We start from the raw sequence: 21735 nt of genomic DNA on the forward strand, positions 1-21735 counted from the left end.
ACACTGAAACAAGTGACATCCAGTATCCACCCTACTCCTTTGATGGAGATATCATTCTGTAAAAATGAAAACGGAAAAAAAAAAGTCTCCTTTTTTCCATTAAATTGATGATCATCAGCCACTCTGCCTTGTAATAATAATGAATAAGCAAAAAAATGGGCAGATGGGGTTTGTGAGCCTTAGTGTTTGTTGATAAATTACAAACAAATATTCTACAAATATACAGAGACCAAAAAGAAAAAAAGAAAAATAAGAAAAGGAATTGAAAGGGTTTCTAGAAACTGGTGTGCCATATAGCTTCCTCACCTTCCCCACACTTCTGGTGAACCTCCTCCATTCTCTCCACTGATTTGCAAATGCCACTGCAACTCCAATCAAATGATGCAGCACAAGGATTCCCAGCTTCAGCCTTCCACTCACAGTCTGCAACAGTTTGAACAAATTCCATTCATTCCATGGAATTCATCTTTTTGTTCAGAACACATTTTTATCTAGAAACATGATGGGCATTTGATAACTTTGCAGAATCCATTCGAGAGAACTTTTGGTATTGACCGGTTTTGATGAAATGGAACATGATATTAATTCTAATTCATATCACTGTTCTCACGATTTGGTTTTTTGACTGGTGAAGCATGTTTCGACATGATGAGGTGGAATTTTGAAGGTTAATGCACAAGTTTAGTCCTTGAACTTTCAAAATTATGTCTAACAAATCAATGAACTAAAGTGTTTAATAGATATCTAAACTTTCAATTTTGTATCTAATAGGTTTTTGGATTTTCAATTTTGTGTCTAATAGATCCATGACCTATTAGATATTTTTTGCATCTATTAGACATTTTCTAAAATTCGTTGGCAAATTTAACACAAAATTGAATGTTGTGTCTAATAGGATTTTAGCATTTCAATTTGTGTGTAATAGATCTGTGAATTTAAAAAAAAAAAAAAAAAAAAAAAAAAAAATCTAATATTTTAAAGTATAAGGACAGCTTGACACTTACCCTAGACATATAATTGAAAATTAATAATCTGTTTTGACACTTTTTAAAATTCAAGGGTCTAATAGAAACAATTTAAAAGTTCATAGACTAGACTTGTAATTAACCAATTTTGGAAACAAAGGGAATAGTGATTGCGTACCAAGTGGAGTGCCACAGCAGAGGCTCCTATCATCAATGTGTTCCACATCAAGACCAATGAACCATGAACCCAGAGAAACATCTTCATTTGCATATCTATGAAGTATGGGCCTAGAAAAGCAATTCCTTTTGTAAGTGAACAGAAAATTACAATAATACTAAGAGAACAACAATACAGTGTCAAAAAGGACTTACCTATTAACTGAAATGTAGGTAGCCAAATCTTTGGAGATTGCATAAATTTGCCCAGTTGCATGCCTAAAATATTTGTTGCCTTCCTCACCAAATTTCCAGTATTCAGGCTCATGGTACTTGACCCCTCTACATAGATTTTATGGAGTTAAGTATTTGATGTAACATTCATGAATATAGAGTGTTTAATTGCTTACTTTTGAGCAAGGACGGGCCCCGACTTCATGCAACCAATATAAACGCGCGGTTTTGATCTATGTCGGGCCAAGGTAGAACCGACCATACCTGCAATTTCTCAATAAATTGTGTTATGGCATGCAAGCAGAGTGGGCATCTCCAACAAAAACACACCCCCACTCAAAGGATGAGCCAATTATACTAGAATGTGAGAATGCTAACCAAGATTTATGTGAACATCATCATCAACTTTGATAAAGAAATCTGCATCCCACTTAGCAACTGCTGTTGAAAAGTATATTTGGGTTTTTGAGGACAGTTCATGATATCCTTCTATGTGGTTCTGTAAGAAAAAAATCAAAATTTAGAAGTTTATTCAACTAGTGATGTTATTATTTTGAACAAGTACACTGGGGATAAGCAACAGGTTGATTTATAGGTTAAAATGCAGGCACTTAAATATGCAAGTTGATAAGCTAATTAAAGACCAGATATAAGGTATCAATGTGAGAATCAGTTTCTAAGGTCTTTTGTAATTATAAGTTAGAGTTAATTCTTTTGGATAGAGAATGTTTATAAGGTCTTTTGTAATTGTTAGTTAGGCTTAATTCTTTAGGATTGAAACCCCTTTCTCTAGGTGGCGTCCTTTGGTTGGGCTGTTTTTCGGTATGCCCTTGTATATTTCTTCATTTCTCTCGATGAAATAGCAGTTTCTCATAAAAAAAAATAGAAAAAGCTAACTAAGACCAGATGGAAGAAAGCAAAGTACAAATTAACTACTTTAGCTTTGAATACAGCAACATCTTCAAACAACAATTAATAATGTGTTTAAATCAAGTATAAGACCAGCTGTCACATTTAGTGTAAATTTGGTGGTTAACGTTTTTTGAAAAAGCTAATTAAGACCAGATGGAAGAAAGCAAAGTACAAATTAACTACTTTAGCTTTGAATACAGCAACATCTTCAAACAACAATTAATAATGTGTTTAAATGAAGTATAAGACCAGCTGTCACATTATGGTGTAAATGTGGTGGTCAATGTTTTTTGAAAGCTCTGATTAAGAGGAATTGGATAACATTAAATGACAAATCTCAAGATTGTAAAAATTTAAATTTTGAGCTCTAGGGCGCAGACCCTCAAAATCCTTTCACCTTGGGGCATTTACCCTTCCTTTTTTGTACCTTCCAAACATCAACCAGAAATTTCGTTTTCTCTCTCTCTCTCTCTCTCTCTCTCATATTCATACATTTATTCTCTGGCAAGGCTTTCCTCAACTTGAGAAGTAATGATGAAAATGTGATTAAATTCTATTGGGAATATTCCCATGGTCCCCAGAAACAGAATGTAACATGGATGGCTCATGGCACAATCAAGTGCTATGCAAGTTACAGATATTACCTAATAATTAGATCCTCAAGATCTCACTCATTCTTACTCTTTTCCAAATAGAGTAGAAGGTATTCTGGTTAAATTCAATGGCATAACAAAAGGAAAAAAAAAACTTGTACTGGCCTGCAATCCCGAAGGATGCCCTAGTGGTATGGGCTTAGGATATTATTTTGACATACCCTCCAACATCTTTGGTTCAAGCCTCAACGGACTCTGACTTGGTTTGATGATGTCTATAACCAACATCTGCCCAAACAAGTGCTTGGTCTCATCTTCCTGCACCTCAGCATACCTATATGGTCTCACATTGTGGAAGGAGATGCCTCATTTGAGAATATACATCGCCAAACTTGCTAGAATTGGTTGTATCTCACTTTTGTTGTGTAACTTGCATGAATGCAAAACCAAACTCTTAAGAATATCCCTTTGTTCAGTTTTGCAGATGACCTTCAACATGGTTCCCAGTGAAATTTGGGGATATATAAGTCCTAGTTCCCCACAAAACGCTGCTGCATTATGCCCGGCCTAAACCTGCATACTTCACATGGTTTCTAGCCATTGCATCCCAAGGGTTACATCACAACCCTTAGTTCCAAGGGTAAGAAGTCATCAGCTATTTAATATCAGTTTGGGTGAATATGATTTCCTCTTCCGGCGTTTGGCCCTCCTCTTATTGAACCAATTCCTGCAGTTCCTTGTTCTTACGTCTATATGACCAATTGAAAATCTCTCATCATAGTGAAAGCATAAGCCAGATCCCTCTTGCGCTGCAGCTTTGCATCTTCTTATTAAACGTTTCAGAGATTGGGGGTTAACAACAACTTTTTGATTTAACAACTTTTTCTTTCCCATATGATTGAGAAGCGGGAGGCTGGACTGTGCACTCTTGCTAACTAAATTTGGATTAATAGTCATAGTCAATTCAATCTTACCTTTGATTCACAATTGATATTGCATATTCAATTCCTCTCCCTTGTCCCAAGAGCAAGTCTTGACCTCCACCATTTGCATGCTTTCCATGATTTGACTCGGACCACTTGGTCACAATATCCCGAACATCATGATACTGGCTTCAGCCCATTAACGACCCAACTGTCCATACTCACCTATAGATGTAGAAAAGCTATTCCATTAATATGAGGGCTTTTGCACAGTTATGTGTCCTCTCCCCTAATGCTGTAATTCCTTTCAAGGATCTACTCAACATGCTCAAGCAGCATGATGACGTTCTTCTCACTAGGGATCTTCCGCAGATCCCTTGCATAGTACTAAATAACTTCCTCATTTCATTCAATACAATTTGAAACAGTTCCTCCACACCACCAATTTGCCCTTCCATATTCTTTCTTTTAGCATTCCTAGAAATGATTTGCTCGGATACCAAAGTTGATAGAACTCAAGAATAGATCTAGAATTAGTAAGTTGTAAAAATTACAAATCTTCCCGAGCATTAGAGAGGATTAGACTTTCCTCTTCTCTCAATTCTCACTTGCCATCCCCTAGCTCATTTCCTTTATTAATATCAGCCACTAACCGTAGCTAATTAACAGAATACAGATTAACTAAACCAACCTCCTAACACCAACAAGTACCTCGAGTTGTCCATGGTAACTAACTCTCTCTTCCCTCTCCTCACGTATGGCCTATTTGTGTATGACAATATTACAGTTACATACCAGTCTTAGGAAATCTTTGTGTTGTGCATCCTCTGCATCAACTGCACGATCCAATACGCCACCAGGAGTTGCACTAAGAACCATAGCATGTTATCTATTAGATTAGGAAACATGAGATTTTTCAATTAAGCACATTACATGAGTTTATGAAAATTATACCTGTGTCCGATGACAAAGCGTATAATAATTCCCTTCTCCACCTCCAGCTTCCTTAAATCTTCACCTACATTAAATAACAATGCGCCGTAAGGAATGAGTTTGTTTCAAAAGCAGAAAAATGGTTGTACTTGTGACAGAATGACTATGTTATGGTTGAACCTTGAGGCATCCATGTTTCTCTAATAGAGTCTCTTCGCTTTCTGCTGCTGAAGGCTGTAATAATTCCCATAACAAAGAAAACCTTTGGCCGCTCCTTCAAAGTCTGGGTCGCGGGCTTTGTAACCATAGGAGACCCTTCATCATTATCTGCTTTAGAAGCTCTAGCTGCAGCTAGCTGTACCTCCAATGATGAGATTGTTTTGTCTAATGTCCTGAAAAAATAATGATATACTTCAAACTTAGGAATTATGATGGACTATATGATGTTACATCAACAACTAATTCTGAATTACAAAATCTGAGATATAACTACAAGGTAAAAGCAACATTTCTTCTTATATTACATTAGGGAAGAGACTAAAATTTACATGATGACATCATGGGTCTGTGATACTTGAGAAAGAATGTCTGCCTGCAGGGAAACTTCCTGTAATATGAACGAAATCATCAAGATATTGTTGTTAAGGAAAAATTATAACATTTATATACTCCAACTTGCCTTCTTCTCACAATTAACAATGGGCTGTGAAGTTTTTGATTGGACTTTATCCAAAGATGACTCCTCATCTGTTTTGACTGGATCAGGAATAGCCCAGAATCTACAGGAGAAATTTAAAAAGAAATAATAATAATAATAATAATAATAATAATAATAATAATAATAATAATAATAATAATAATAATCAACTAACATATCTAAATGGATAAATTTTGCATAGCATGGAGAAGATATCAGATTTTTTTTTATAGTAATTAAGAGTGTGCACAATAATCTTACATATAATGTCAATATAAAAAAATATAAAAAATAAAAATAAAAAAACCTACAGGGTTAGAAGGAACAGCAGGTAAGGGTTCATTCAGAATTCTTTACAACAAATCTAGGGAACTGTCTGAGCAGAAGGAACTCACGCCATTGATTAAAACTTGCCAAGACAATCTTTACTCGCATGTAAAACATGGGCATTACCTAAGACTGTCCCCAAAAAAAAAAAAACAGAACGAAAAAGAACCCACATTACAATCCTGTTCGTTTGGACCCAGTTTTAAAGGCTTTAAGTCTGTGAAACAGAATGAAAGTTATCAAGGTTCACACATTTCTTCCTGGTAGACAACCAGTATCAGATAGAAGAATATGCAAGTTTCACCGCTTACAGGAAAATAATCCTTGTAAAGTTCGTCGAAGGACATACTGACTAAAGTCCATCTCCACATCTAACCCTTTCCCCATTTCCATAGCTCTCCCAAAAATGAGAGAAAGATGGGAAGAAGAAGCATGGAATTCACGAAGAAACCATAGAAGATTTTGAGCACTTCATCAAAACAACAGCAACATGAATCCCATGGTACAATTTTCCTTTCAACCATTCCCAAGTTTTTAGTATTTCTTCCACGAATTGTTTCCTAAGCAACTCAAGAGCCAATGAAGGCTCTAATCCAAGTCGATCCCTTCTTATCTTCGTACTTTCTTTCTGGGCTCAGTAAATAAAGTTCGAACTTGATACTAACAATTTAACTATCCAAAATGATATGTTTTTCATGTACTAGATCTCATAACAGCACCTCAATCTTGCCGAAGATACGGAAAGTTCACAAGATCAACTTCTCTAGCCAATGCAGCAATCGGAAATAGTTCTCACAATTTTCTAACTATCCAGCCACAAAAATGGCAGTGAATCATATCATAAGAAGCAACTTCATCTATAGCTTAAACAAGAAATCTGCAACAGGAATCTTCATCAATTGGCCAAGAATTTGCAGCACATTATACCAAAAGATCCAGTTACAGGAAGACCCAAAGGTCAAAAGAAACACACAATGCCTCCACAAATCAAAAAACCCCATGCAGACTAAATACAATTTCCTTCTAGAAGTTCTGCATCTGATCAGTCAAATTTCTCAAAAAGAACTGCTCAAGAACACAACCCACTAAGCTATACAGAAAATGGCAATACCCCAAACAATTAACCAGACGATTCGATTGTGAACAAGATCTCAGTCACAAAAGAGAAAGAAAGTACCTGTCGACAACGAAAATACCCAGAAAGAAGCTGGCAATGCAGAATAGAAAAACCCATCTGGGAGAGAAACCATTGGAGGCCTTGTGAGGTCTGCCTAGACCCATTAGAGCCCAGAAGCTTCTAAGCTCAAGGAAGCGCTTACAGGCTATTATCTTGAAGAAAGGGTCAGAAAGAAGAAGCGAAGTGAAGCCATCAGAGAAGAACAGAGAGAGAGAGAGAGAGAGAGAGAATCTACAAAATCAGTGTCCTGAAAAAGCAAGCGGATTGTGATTGCCCAATATTAGGAGAAATTGGAGAGTGATTTTTCCTTGGGTTTCTGGGGGAAATCGAAATGGTGAAATGTGTTGGGTTTTCGCGAATTTTGAGTGTCTTTGAATCGCTCGCTCACGGGAAAAGGGAATGTATATTCAAAAAAATTGGACTCGGGTCTCTGCTACCCCACCTACCCGTAGCCGTCAAGATCAAGCGGAGTCCGCAGCAACAGCAGATGTATCAGCTCTTAAATTCTCGGGTCTCTTTCTTCGCATTTTTTAGGTGTTGTCATCTTATTTTTTTCTGTTTCTAAAAAAAATATTTTTTTTCTTACCAAAATTTGGCTTATATTGTTTACAAAAACTACATTACAAAAAAAAAAGGAAAAAAAAACCAGGTTACTGAGTGCCACGAGTCGCAAGCACTCCCAATCACATGGGCCGGGTCTAAGAAAGAACTATAAGAGACCAAACACACTACCCGATCCAGCACACATGAAACCGTCCAGAGAACTGCCAACAAGTGGGGTGCTGACACCTTGTACAAAAATCGCGATTCGCTTTAGGGATTGCCCAAGACACTGTCATGCCCCTCATCCGTTACGCATAGGGAAAAAGAGGATTTCAATGGTCTTTACGAACCGCAAGCGTGACATACCATTCCTCTATGTCCGCCTCGCACATGGAGAACACCCATCCTTCCATCCATATATAAGGAAAAGAACAACTCTAAGGGAGGTAAACTGTCTTTCCCTGTACAACTCTTGGTGAGAATTTAGCACATACACGCTCTAAGGCAGACTCTCATCTTCGAGGCTACCGTCCTCTTATTCCTTTTGCTTTATACATGTTTACTCTCAACTTAGAGGCAGACTCTCATCTTCGAGGCTACTGTCCTCTTATTCCTTTTGCTTTATACATGTTTACTCTCAACTTAGAGGCAGACTCTCATCTTCGAGGCTACTGTCCTCTTATTCCTTTTGCTTTATACATGTTTACTCTCAACTTAGTCCTAACTTAAACATTGAAGTGGATTCAGCAGCGTACTACACCAATACTAGATTTCTATGTGCAGGCAATAAGAATTTCGAGACGAAGACGTACGTTTACTTACGTAGATTGCACCAAAAGATCAACATCGACACCATAAATGGAAGTAATGTCTCCAAACTTACTTTCTAAAATCGAAAAATCAAAAACAAAATCAAAACTTAATTATAAAGTTAAACTACAATAAAATAGAAATATATTGAAAAAAGAGTGTTGCACAACGGTACACAAAAATCCCAACCACAACATTAAATCATAAACATAAATGACTTTTTTACATATTTAAAAAAGAACAAAAAATGGAGAGAAAAAAAAGGTTGATTTCTTTTATTATGATTAAAGCTTAAGTCTACATATAAAGCTTAGTGCACATGCAATTCAGAGGATTAAAAGAAGAAAGAAAAAGTGGAGAGAGAGAGTTATTTTTTCCATAACTTTGTTTTCTTTCTTTTTTTTTTTAATTAAATATTTGATTTCGGGTCTCGATGCAGTATGTTCTACACACATGACAAGAACTTTGTCTGGTTTCATTTTGTTTTTCAAGGTTGCCCATACCTTCTAAAGAAATGCAAAATAAAATAAATTTTACCCATTAAGAAAAGTTTTTTAATCCAAAGTCATATTCTTCTTCGTCGGACGATGATGTCATTTTAGTTCTATATTTAAACTTTTCTATGTTTGCATTGTGCAGATCATTAATGCTAGTCAAATGAAAAAAAAAAGTATAGGAACTAAAATGAATTTTAGAAATTATAAAGGTTTAAGTGAACAAAAGTTGAAACTTCGTAGACTAAATAAACAAAAGTGAAAAGTTGAAAAAAATAGTATTTTAACCGAATGAAAAAAAAATAACAAGAAGTTGTGATAAATGAATTTATGGTTCTTTTATCCAAAATATATATATACATACATGGCTCAACATGCCAAAAAGATACCGTAAGTATAATGATTTAAATTTTGTGGAGACAAACGGCACATTCCAACACAATACTAATTGACATCAAATCTTTGAATGCATCTTGTATATTAAATTCTTTGACAAAAATTATGTTCAATAATCCATGTCTTTATTATTATATATCTATAGATTTTAGTCAAAGTAAACAAGAGAAAATTGTCCCAATAAAACACCCAAAAAAAAAAAAAAAGTTTTCTGAGTCCAATTCATTCAACTTGATATTATTCAATGCAAAAAAAAAATAATGGTAACCCCACCATTTTTTAGTGCAACATGTTGGGTAAGAGTCGAACTCACAACTTCTTGATTTGAGGTATATGTCAATTACGGTTAAAGTATGCTCGCTTTGACGTAATCCCACCATTAACTACTTCATTTATGAATTTCACAGTAGAATTGAAACAAATTAGAATTTTGAACTCTCTAAAACCTCCGGTTAGGGGATAAAGATATTTTTTGGAGGGATCTCTCCTTGTCCCATGGTATAGGTCAATCCCTATCATCTTCAAAGAAAATGACATTTTTTTCAATTGGATTTGGTAAAATAACTCCCAAATCTATTGGATTTCTCGATCGAGCATTCTTATAACTCAATTTTCATGTTCTTCAATGGATAAGCAAAATCAAAAGAAACAAGAACTTATTTTCATCTATCCTTGTAACTTGGTATGGTACAAATCCAAACAAGAATAGAGGTTCAACTTTCTCTATGTACTAAAGGAGGAAGAAAAATCCATAATCATTTAATACACCAAGGACTATGGCCTTTTGTCATCTATTTATAATATTTTTATAATGTTCCCACAATGTTAATGGTTTGCTATTCGTTTGAGTAGATTAAAATACCTATTGTCATTCATAAAGTCGATGATTTGATTTTCAATTTTGCAATTGTTGAACTTTAAATAAGATTTGGCTTGTTTCACTGTAATGTATTAAACAAATGTAAGCCGTGTGAGTAAAATATATAATTAATATATTAATTACTTAAAAAAGAGGTGGTACAATCTCGTGTCTCACTCTATTTTTATTCAAATGTCTATTTTCCTTCTATTTTCTATCTAACGTATGTTGAATTTTGTTGTAAACATATGAAAGAAAATGATTGTTAGAATTTGAAAAGATTGAAAAACAGTCGAGTAATTATGAATTTATAAAAGAATTTGAATAGTTTTTAAAAATTATTTCTGTTATGCAACTAACATATTTATTCACTTGTGAGTGTCTATTTATATTTTGTCTTTAAACCGACGTATTTAATTGCATTTTTTATGTAATGGTTGACGTTTATCAATTCTTTATTTATTTCTTTAGTCTTTTTTAGCGCTTCTTTGTTCGTTTTTGTTTCTTTATTTTGTGTTAAAGTTGAAGAGAAGTTATATCTTAAATGAGGGGTTATAGATTTGTGCAACTAAATATAGTTATTGTTTTCTTTATTTGAGATATCTAAACATTCTACCTTTGAGTTTCTCCTCTTTTATCAATAATTCTCTCTTCTTTTATCAATAATTCTGCGTATCATTATCATGAGTAAATATGAGACTTTTTTTTACATCCTGATGGATGATGTTCTCTATCTAGATGACTATGATGATGGACAAAAATAAGGTTTAGAAATGAATAAAAAATAAGAAAAAAGAATGAGTGAGTGTTTTTGTTCAAGTAAAAAATAGACTTGAAACATGTAAAAATACTAGAGATGGATCCATAGAGATTAAGCTAAAACTTAGAAAATTATATAATTTAATTTTTTATGCCTAAGCTATAAAGGATTTTTTTTAATAATATTTTTATTTAAACTTATTTTTAAAATGAACTAATAAAAGTGGCATGGTCGGGAAGAGGCGATCATGTGGAGGATTAATTTCGAAAGTATTATTTTTCGAATAAGTTTCAAAAAATGTATTTTTTTTGTTAATTTTAATTAATGCAGTATTATTTTAAAAATAAATTTAAATAAAAATATTATTTAAAAAAATCAAGCTGTAAATATCAAATTCATAATTTAACTCTAAGAAAATTAAATTAACATGTTGTAATAAAATGGGATTAAATTTGTAATTTTTCTCTCAGAGAGAAAGAAAAGGAGATCACGGGACTTAAAAGTTAAAAAGTTAAAACTGGTCGATTGATAAAAGCTGGCACAAAGAGGACAATTACGTCTTTTAACATGACAGTATTATCATTATAGGTAGGTGCGTGTTTCCAGTTTCCAGTACCAAACACGTGCCGAATACGTGTGCACGTGTGAGAGAGGAGACACGACACGTGGCAGCGCTGCACGCGGCGTGTCGAGTGACGACAAGGAGTGACCGTTTTGTTTTGTTATTACTTATTGGAATCTCTTTTCATACCGTTTGTTTCTTCATGGGTTCACGAAGTAAATCGATGTTTTCACACAGTATTACAATAAAAATGGACCAAATATAAAAAATACTAATAAATTATCACTAATATAGATATAAAATTGTCAAACAAATATAATTGAGCAGTAATTGACTTATACCTCCAATCAAAATGTTGAGAGTTCGAATCCCGTTCCCGACATGTTATATTAAAATATATATATATAGATATAGATAAATTAATACCGACCATTTTAACTTATTTAAAAATAGTGAATATTTATTTATTAATTTAAATATTTGTTTAATACTTTTTAATATTTTCAAAAATACTCGTGTTGACATTTTATCGATATTTTAATCGACATTTTCATAAAATTGAGATCTCAACATTTCCATCGACATTGATATTTAAAATTTTGCTTTGGTCTCCGCTACTAAATTTCTGTTGATATGTCAACATCTATATCAAAATTTTGATAACATTAAGACATCGATATTTTTGTTGATATCAACATTTTAGATATCAACATTTTAAATCATAAAAGTTCAATGATTAAACTTATAACATACTCTATATTATTAAAAAAAAAAGATTAAAACATAATTTATTACAACTTGATTTTCCATTTTCTTTTTTTTCATCCCCTTAATTTATTAAAATTACTTTTGCTTGTGAACTTGATAAGGTGAGTATTTCTATTTTTAACTTTGAGTTTCATCAACCAGGAAGACTTAGTTTGCCTGTCATGATACAACTTCCATATGACTTAGGTTAGGCACTCTGTTTGCCCTTATGTCACTATACAAAATACTGTTGCAATCCATAATTCCATTTTAACAGTGTTGCTTTGTTTTAAACTTTTCTATAAAAGTTAAAACATCTTGATCACATCATTGTTGGAGGTGTTGATGGACATCGTGCGGAGGATAGCAGATAAGTAGGTCTATCATTAAGGATCATTCTCCCCTAAGAATGACCTTCAACACTTAGTTTGATATTAGAGACATCGACATCATATGGAGGTATACCTATTCAGATCATGCGTGCCCGACAAGCTAACCTTCAGTCCAACATGTCTGATTGCCAGTCGGATACCTAACATATAAATAGACCACTTCATTCTTCAGTCAAGTAATGCATTCTAGTTCGGTCTCTCTATTAAGGTCGAACTAAAACTGACTGGAACATCTGAGTGTTTGTTTCATTGTGCAGATTCTTCCTTGCTAAGCAGTTTTCCAACTCTTTTGGACACCCAAACTCTTCCAATCACAATACTTTGACCAAGTATACTTGGTCGATATTTGTTGCATAAACAATCATGATTCTTCTATCAAATAATCTCCCTTAGTATAGTCCAACACCTCTCAGCTTTCAAATATTTGAAATATAGTTTATACATGTCACAAAAAGATTTGATTGATAAATTGTTTTCTCTTATTAAACATAATGGGTGAGTTGTAAAAGCCTAGTAGAGATGAGATAACATTTTGGGTATAATATAAGTTCTCTTACTTTATCAAAAAAAAAAAAGCCTCTTAAGAAAATGTATAAGGGTTTAAGAAATGAGAAAAATTACCTTTTCCAATATACTTTTTCAATCCATGGCTCTATTGGTAAGGGTGTTTGCTTCATTTTGAAATTTTCCATGAAAATTACATCTTCATCATGATTCTTCAATCAAATAATTTCCTAATTTGATACACAAAAATTATAATAACAGTCAAACACAACTCTTACAAATATAAATTTTGTGAATATTTGAAAGGAATCCAATTACTCAATTCCCCTGCCTACTATCAACGTGTTGGGAAAAAATATATATAGATAAATCGATCCTCCTGTAAGTTCTTCAAACATGAACTATTTGATTTTCTCCTTCCACAAGCTAAAAGTAAATAAGTAAGTAACAATAATAAAGGAATAAGAGATAATGATAGAAACGCTTAACACCATAGAGATTATACCGGTTCACCCCTATCTTGGGACTACGTCTAGTCTTCTGCGAAAAAGCAGGTTCTAACTATAGTTGGGAATATTACAATAGAGATCTCACCTAACATATTACTATCTTGCTTCTAAGTACCCTAACAATGGCTACATAGGATAACACAATTGGAAATACCCTCACTAAACCCACGAGATACAAACTTCTTTTTACACACACTACCCACAACCACTCAAGTCTCTCTTATTTGGATTCTGTACAAATGAAACCTTAACAAAAGAGTTCTATTTATAAGAGGTCAAATATCTCAATCCTTATAGGAAAACAATATTGTAATCCTTATAAGACAATAATACTCTACTCCTTGTAGGAATTGGTAGTAGTGTTGAAAATCCTTTTCCTCGTAGAACACGGGTCATATGTTTTGGCTCCATTATCCCAACAATCTCCCACTTGGAGACAAAACATCGATCTTGCCTCCCACTGCAACAATAGTCTTTGATAATCTTGGAAAAACTCCAAAGCTTCTTCTGCAACAACTTCTGATCTTCTTGAAAAAATCTTCAAGGCTTCTCCTGCAAGTCTGAAAACTTGTAAAACAAAATGTCATAGATCACTAGTCTGATCTATCTTTGCTTGAGGTCGGGCAATTTACGTGGTCTTGTCTCCCAGACGTAAGAGATACAGCCACGTGATCCCACTTAAACTAAGTGGCGATATCTGAAGCTTCCTTCTTTGTTTTCAAACACTTATTCTTGAAGAAAGAAATTCCCACTGATGACTTGACAACTCTATTAAAGCCTATTGCCAAAATTGAAACTCCATTATTTACCTCAGTACCTACTGGGTTCATCTTCTCTGATGCAACTGTTCGCTGACGCGACTTCATCAACTCACCCATCCGTTTGACAATTGGGTATAATCTCTGACAACCTAAAGAACATGTTCTCGTTCTTTGACTTCTTAATTGTTGTTCCTGAATTGATGGTAGATCTTCCTGATCTGTTATGGTTGTCTTTGTTGCTGGCTCAGTCCTACCTCTTTGGACACCATCTGCAACTTGCATCCATTGTTTCAACGATCCTCTGACAACACTCAATTGTGACGTGTAAATTGTAGATCTTCTATGGCCAACTGCCACCAACTTGGATCGTTTGGTGAGCTTCCACTGGTTCCCACCAAATTCACTCTGATAACCATCATCGTTCAACTTACTTGTAGAGATAAGGTTCATTCTGATACTAGGTACATACTTGACATCTCGCAGTAATAACTCAGTCCCACTATTGGTCTTCAATCGTATATTTCCGCTCCCCTTTCTGCGAATTTCTTCAGCAATTGCTGCATCACAAATTTCTAAAAATTTCAAAGATTTATCTCCTAACGAATTGGACACTGCTGTCTTCATCGTTTCCCAACTTTCAGGTAAAGATGTTAGCAACTGAATACCATTCATTTCGTCACTAAAAGTAATCTTAACTGATGTCAATTGATTGATTAATTTTGTGACCTCATTTATGTGGGAGTTGACAGAAGTATTTTCTTCCATTTGAATGTTAAAGAATCTCCTTACGAAGATATACCTTATTATTATCTGAGGGTTTCTTGTACCTATTATCCAGTGCTTTCATCAGATTTATTGCTGTCGTTTCGTTTGCTACGAGACTTGCCACATTCATCGACAAACACAATCTGATAAAAGCAACTGCCTGTTCATTCGTCTCTACCCAATCTTCATCTTTCATCTCTATTGGTCGTTCCTTTAAAGCTTTATTCAACTTCTTGCAGGTCGAAGTAATCCTTAATCTGCCTCTTCAATATTCGAAATTGGCCCCATCGAACTTCATGATTCCTTTAAAACCTGACTTCTCTACTGATCCCATGATCATTTGAACCAAACGCTCTGATACCAATTGTTGGGATAAAAAAGCTTAACACCACAGGGATTATACTGGTTCGCCCCTATCTTGGGACTACGTCCAGTCTTCTGTGAAAAATCAGGTTCAACTATAGTTGAGAATATTACAATGGAGATCTCACTCAAGATATTACTATCTTGCTCCTAAGTACTCTAACAATAGCTACCTAGAATTACATAATTGGAAATACCCTCACTAAAACCCACGAGATATAAACTCTTTTTTTTCACGCACTGCCCACAACCACAAGTCTCTCTTATTTGGATTCTGTATAAATGAAACCTTAACAAAAGTGTTCTATTTATAAGAGGTCAAATATCCTAAGACAATAATATCATACTCCTTGTAGGAATTGGTAGTAGCGTTGAAAATCTTTTTCCTCGTAGGACACAAGTCATCTGTTTTGGCTCCATTATCCCAACACAACGTTCCTCTTTGACACCAATAGCCTGCTCCAGAGACGGTAGTTTACCCTACCATATTTTTTAGATCAATATCTAATGAATTTCTTTTAGAGTTGTTATTAATATATTTTTACTCTATTTTGAAACTGGAAAATAGAGGTTTGGATTTCAAAATCGAAATCCAAGTGAAACAATCTCTAGCAGAAGATTTCCCCTTGAACCACCTTGCAATCCATATTTTACACATGATTTAAAACAAAAGAACGTAATTGAGAGTGTTCAACTTAAGACGTAAATTGAAAGCTTCAAAAGATTAAAGATGAAATTGAAAATTACAAAAAAAAAAAAAAAAAAAAGTTATGGGTGATTTAGTGTATTTTCCCTCATTTTTTTTTTCATTTTACTCTTTATATTGATAGTCTCCCTCGTTGATGACAGATATTAATTTTGATGAGAAATTAATCTCGACAAAGACATTTAACTTTTTTTGAGCTATTTTTAGCCATGTAAATTGTTGACTTGTTTCTTATTAATATTAAAACTTTGTACTAAAATTAAAATCATTTGTGCTAATATCAACATGTCAGTAATAAAATCTATCTACTCTTTTCTATTGAAGTTCGAAGGTTCAAAACACATATTTCCTGTATAAAAAACTAACAATTCCATTCACTTTGCTAAATTAAAATAATAAAATTTTTTATGAAAGTTAAAAATGATTTCAAAGATGAAAAATAATATAATTGAAATTTATTTTGCCCTCTAAATTTTCAATTTTATGTTACTTGGGTTAAGCATTTTTAAGAAGTTAATAATTTTAGTTATTGTCATTTTTATAATTCTCTTACATATTATCAAATGGTTAAATAATTGATGATAGCATAACAACAGAAACTAAAATAATTAGTTTCTTAAAATTTTAGGTTACTAAAAATAGACCTTTCAAAATTTGAATAAAAGACTTTTACGATTGTATCTAATAATCTCATATTTTTTAATATTAATATTAATTATTTTTAACTTATTTAGAAATAGGAAAATATTTATTTGTTAATTTAAATATTTTTACAATTTTTTAATTTCAACTTTTACAGTATCGACATTTTATCTATATTTCCATGAAATTTAGACCCCAACATTTTCATGGACATCAATATTTAAAATCTTGCCTATTAAACACAAAAAGGTCACATTCTATTAGATACAAAGTTCAATCTTGCATGGAATAGATCCATAAATTTAAAACAAAATTTAAAAATGGTTAAAAACTCATGAGAGCTCAAAATTGAAAATTCAAGCATTTATTAAATACATTGTGAACTTATAAACCAATGTGTAATTTAACTTTTTTTTTTTAACATCGTGCAAATATCTTCTAGTTGGATTTTTTATAATTAGAATAGAGAATGCAAAGAAGAAATATCTTTTCTTATTTTTTTTCAAAAAAAAAAGGAAGAAAAGCACTTTGGAAGATCGTGGAAGGTGGAACGAAAATTGCAAGGAAGAAAAAAGCAAATTCTGGAAGAAGAAGAAGAAACATGAATTACATTCTTTGCAAAAAAAATAAATAATAATAATAAATAATAAATAAAGAAAATTATAAAATAAAATTACAGTCTTTATCCGGCCACGTCTCTCGTTAATCCAAAATAGAAAAATAATATAAAATAAAAATTAGAAAACATCAAAATACAATTTCTTGATAGCGAGGCGGTAGGATTTCAAAATTCAATCTTATAATAAATAAATCCATAAATTAAAAAAAAATTAAAAATGGTGAAGAACCTCTGTGAGGCCCAAAATTGAAAATTCAAACATTTATTAATCAACATAAACTATAAAAGTCTAGAAGAATAAATTTGTAATTTGACTTTTTTTTTTTTGTATTTGATATCGTGCAAATATCTCCTATCGTTGGATTTTTTATAATTAGAAGAGAGGATGCAAAAAAAAAAAAAAAAGCACTTTGGAAGAGCATGGAAGGTGGATGCAACATGCAAGGAAGAAAAAAGCAAATTCTGGAAGAAGAAAAATGAATTACATTCTTTGCAAAAATAAAAAATAAAATAAAATTACAGTCTTTCTCCGGCCACCTCTGTCGTTAATCTAAAATAAATAAATAAAAACAAAAAAAAAAAATAGAAACATCGAAATACAATTTCTTGAGAGCAAGCCGAGGGCGAGAGCGAGGCGGTAGGATTTCCGGCGGCGGAATCTGAGAATCAACGGAAATAGCGGAGGCCGTCGCCTTCTCCGGCGGGCAAAAGCATGGATCTACAAATAGGGCAAGTAATCTGGAATTCGTCTATCCACGTATCCAAACACTCCTTGTGGAAGACATGGCAGCAATTGGAGAGCTCTCTCATCTTCTCCGATTTCTCCATTTTACTCAAGCAGATCGTACACCTTCCCTTCTCCTCTTCTTCTTCTTCTTCTTCCCAATCTTCCCAAAATTTCAGTTCCCCTTTCGCTGCAAAGTCCCCAAACTCCACAATCGGAAGGCTCTTCTTGATCCTCGCCTGGAGATCGGTCGCCGGAACCGTCACCAGCGACGGGCACAGCCCTTCCGTCACGAAAACGTAACTCGTCGGCCGGTCAACACGATCGTCGGCGTCCTCCGGTTGCTGCGGCGGCGGCTTCAGCACACCCAAATACACCCCCAGGTGCTTCAATCGACGGAAGATTCCGGTGAAGAAATGGAGGATTTGAGAGCAGCGGTGGCCGTTAATGGCGAAATAGAGGAAACCCATCAAGATTCAGGGCCAACGGAAACGGCGCTCTGCTTTTTTCTTTTTCAATAAAGAGGCGGTCTCGGTTTTGATTTGGTCCGTCCCGGAAAGGTAAAGGTTTATATAAAACCGGCAATGGAGGATTATTGAATATTTATTTCTGTAAATCATTGGTCCACTATTTTTATTATTATTATTATTATTTTGACATTTTGGACCCACTATTTCAAACTTATGGATGTTACTTCGTCAACGTTATTTGAAAATTCACATGCCTCAACAATATTAAACAAACTTATAATCTACAGCTAAAGCGAGCATAGTTCAACGATAATTAGTATATGTCTTCAATTGAGAGGCTGTGAGTTTGATCCTCGTCCCTATATGTTATGTTAAAAGAAAAATTTATAATGTATAATCATATTATTATTTTCCCTCTCTTAATTTTTTTAATTTACAAATATATCGTTAATAATAAGAGATATATGAATCTAAAAGTGATAATTAATATATGAATCTAAAGTGTTTGTAACTTTTCATCATCTCTAGGCCCTAAAAACAGATTTTTTTTCATCAATTTTTTCATCCAGAGTTTATTCTCTATTTCTCTATTTATGTTTTTAAAACATATCAAGATATTGATAGCATATTCAAGTCCCAAGAAATGTGTGTGTCGAATCTATAACATGAATTAGAGGTGTTCAAAAGTTTATGTCTTAAACAATTAAATTTCAAAAAAAGGTAATATTTAGAAATTGAGATTTAAAGGATAACAATTAAAAAAAACCAAGATTGAGAAGAAAATATTTTTTGAAAATTTTCTTCCAAACCAAAAAAATTTTCAAAAATTAAAAAGTAAATTTTGTAGATTTGGTTTCTACATAAAATTGTTTTTCCAATAAAGTAAGGTTCAAGAAAAATAATTTGTAAACTTTTTCAGAATTTTGAAATTTGACAAAAAGTTTCACTAATAAAAAAGCATTAATCTAAAAAAATTAAATAAAATAAAAAGATGCTCGCTCTAACATGGTATGATCTTATGACAACACAGAGAGGTGAATAAGGTTTACTTATCAACTTTTCCGTTTAATCAAGAGGAATTTAAGAATAACAAGCCATTGGAAAAATAAAAAATAATTTTAAATGCAGAAATTAAAGGGAGTAAAGAAGAGATTGCACCATGAAATTTTATAGTGGGTTCAGAAATTTTTACTTCAAAGATTTCTTTTTAGGATGACTTTGTTGGAGATAGGAACCAAATTGATCGCCATTCTTTTTATGTATTCGGAAGTAAACTCTCCATCGATTTTTTTTTAGGTTCAAGATCCAATCTATATCGATCTTTTTCACTTGTTCAAGATCAAACCACTTTAACAATCCTAAGGTGCATCCACACCTTAATACAAAATCCCAAATGATGAAAAATGAACTAAAGGTAAAATACACAAATTTCGCACTAAAGGAATGATTAAATAACCAATTCTAATGTATCTCTAAAAAAATGGGCATGAATGAGAAATTTGTGATTTGGAGTGAACAAAATTGAAGAAGAGAAATGTGATTTTTGCTTGATGAATCGTGTGAAACAAGATAAATTTGGTGACTTCTCATTTGAATGCTCCATGTGTCGTTATCTCACTATTGTTTTTTTTTTAATACAATATGTGGAGGCAACGAGGCAAGGTTTGAACTCATGACCTTTTTTGGTCAGAGATATGTGCATTAACCACTTGAGCTATGTTCTCTCACTATTGTTGGATGGTAAAAATCTGTCATAGGTGAAGTGTCAACTTCTATTTATGGTCAATCTATCAAGTTGGTTTTTCTCATAGACTTGTTTTGACAATAATTTTTTCTTTTGAAACCCGATTTGAGTCATTTAACGAGTGTCAGATTCGTCTTTCTGAGCTTTACACTGTGGACATTTTGAAAAACAAAAATTGTTAGTAAATAAAGTTTGTTATTATCAAAACATATGATATGGTTGAAACTCTCGTAAAGCTAACAAGTATATGGTGTGATGCTCTTTCAAGGTTATGTCGAATAGATTCTTAAAGTTGAAAATACCTAAACTTTCGAGTAATGTCTGATAGGCTCTTAAAATTTTAAAGATGTCTAATAAGTTGATGCTAAATCCATGGTTTATGATATATTTTCTAAAGTTTAAGGATTTATTAGACACAAAATCAATAAACGCTTTTTAAAGTTTGAAAATCTATTAGAAGACACAACATTGAAAGTTCTAAGATTTAATTTATTAGACACTTTTTAAAGTTTAGAACCTACTAAAATACAATTTTGAAAGTTTCGAGAATCAAACTTTAGACTATCAACAAATCACGAGTATTGTAGAGAAAATGAATTCATCAAAGCGATGTGGTATTAGGCTACAGCTGAATGAATTGACAATGGAGCTCTATGGTAATGAAGTTTGTAAAAACTATCAATAAGGTCATAGAAAGCCAAATTATAGTTTAAGGCAATGAGGTCAAAATTTTACTCCATCTTTTTTATAGCCATCCTGAAATGTCACAAAAACACAATATGATCATCAATATTATTACCAATTACCTAATAATGTGTTTGTTTGGCATTTCTTTTTTTTTTTTTTTTTTTAACGTGCTTATGGATGAGTAAAAGCATTTTTTTTAAAAAAATTTGTTAGTCTTCTGTTAAAATTTTAAAGAGTATTTTTTTAACTCATTAGAAAGTAGAAATTTTTAAAATTTTCGATAATCAAAATGTAGGTTTTGAGAAATTCTAAAATAAGATTTTGAAGCATTTAATTGGATGTTTAGAGCCACCCACTTTGATACTGGGATGTTTAATTACTTTAATTAAGTTAGTTGATAAAGTATTTTACTTTTTGAACTAAATCACTTCATTTTTTTTCTTTAAACGTGGTGTACTACACAATCACATATGAAAATATTGTCGAGGTTTAGATGAATAATTAAATGTACAAATATGTCAGACAAAGAATAATATTTTAAAAGTTCACGGATACCACACAAAAGAATCTAAAAACTTTTAATTGTGGATAATTTGTTTTATTTTGAACTAGACAATAGATAATTTAAGTTATAAACTATCACTTTTAAGCACATGTATCATTAATATAAAGTAAAACATATGCGTCAATACGAGATTAGAGGAGTAAAAAATAGTGAAAATAATAAAAAAAAAAATAGGAGAGAGAAAGGTAGCATTAGG

General features: G+C 32.8%; 2 protein-coding genes across 2 annotated transcripts; both read right to left on the bottom strand.

The window, feature by feature from the left end:
- Window positions 1–73: 73 nt before the first annotated feature.
- On the bottom strand, window positions 74–7397 carry LOC111025945 (Galactosyltransferase family protein). The gene is made up of 11 exons (XM_022303871.2): window positions 6918–7397; window positions 5396–5495; window positions 5265–5323; window positions 4897–5108; window positions 4738–4801; window positions 4579–4651; window positions 1734–1854; window positions 1532–1619; window positions 1338–1463; window positions 1144–1253; window positions 74–423 (listed from the first exon to the last, which is right to left on the bottom strand). Exons 1-11 carry the CDS (start codon window positions 7019–7021, stop codon window positions 275–277), a joined length of 1206 nt encoding a protein of 401 aa, XP_022159563.1. The 5' UTR covers window positions 7022–7397; the 3' UTR covers window positions 74–274.
- Window positions 7398–17794: 10397 nt separating this feature from the next.
- On the bottom strand, window positions 17795–18661 carry LOC111025900 (uncharacterized). The gene has a single exon (XM_022303810.2). The coding sequence runs from the start codon at window positions 18541–18543 to the stop codon at window positions 18016–18018; it is 528 nt and encodes a 175-aa protein (XP_022159502.1). The 5' UTR covers window positions 18544–18661; the 3' UTR covers window positions 17795–18015.
- Window positions 18662–21735: the final 3074 nt, after the last annotated feature.

Source organism: Momordica charantia (genome assembly GCF_013281855.1).
Source record: "Momordica charantia cultivar OHB3-1 chromosome 6 unlocalized genomic scaffold, Mcharantia_2.0 BLBB01000006.1, whole genome shotgun sequence".
Lineage (NCBI taxonomy): Eukaryota > Viridiplantae > Streptophyta > Magnoliopsida > Cucurbitales > Cucurbitaceae > Momordica > Momordica charantia.

Coding starts and splice junctions, on each gene's coding strand:
- LOC111025945 (XM_022303871.2), bottom strand. CDS start 7,021: ATGGGTCTAGGCAGACCTCACAAGGCCTCCAATGGTTTCTCTCCCAGA. Junction 5,324..5,395: donor TTGTTAATTGTGAGAAGAAG/GCAAGTTGGAGT, acceptor TTCATATTACAG/GAAGTTTCCCTGCAGGCAGA. Junction 1,855..4,578: donor ACAAAGATTTCCTAAGACTG/GTATGTAACTGT, acceptor TTTTTCTTACAG/AACCACATAGAAGGATATCA.
- LOC111025900 (XM_022303810.2), bottom strand. CDS start 18,543: ATGGGTTTCCTCTATTTCGCCATTAACGGCCACCGCTGCTCTCAAATC.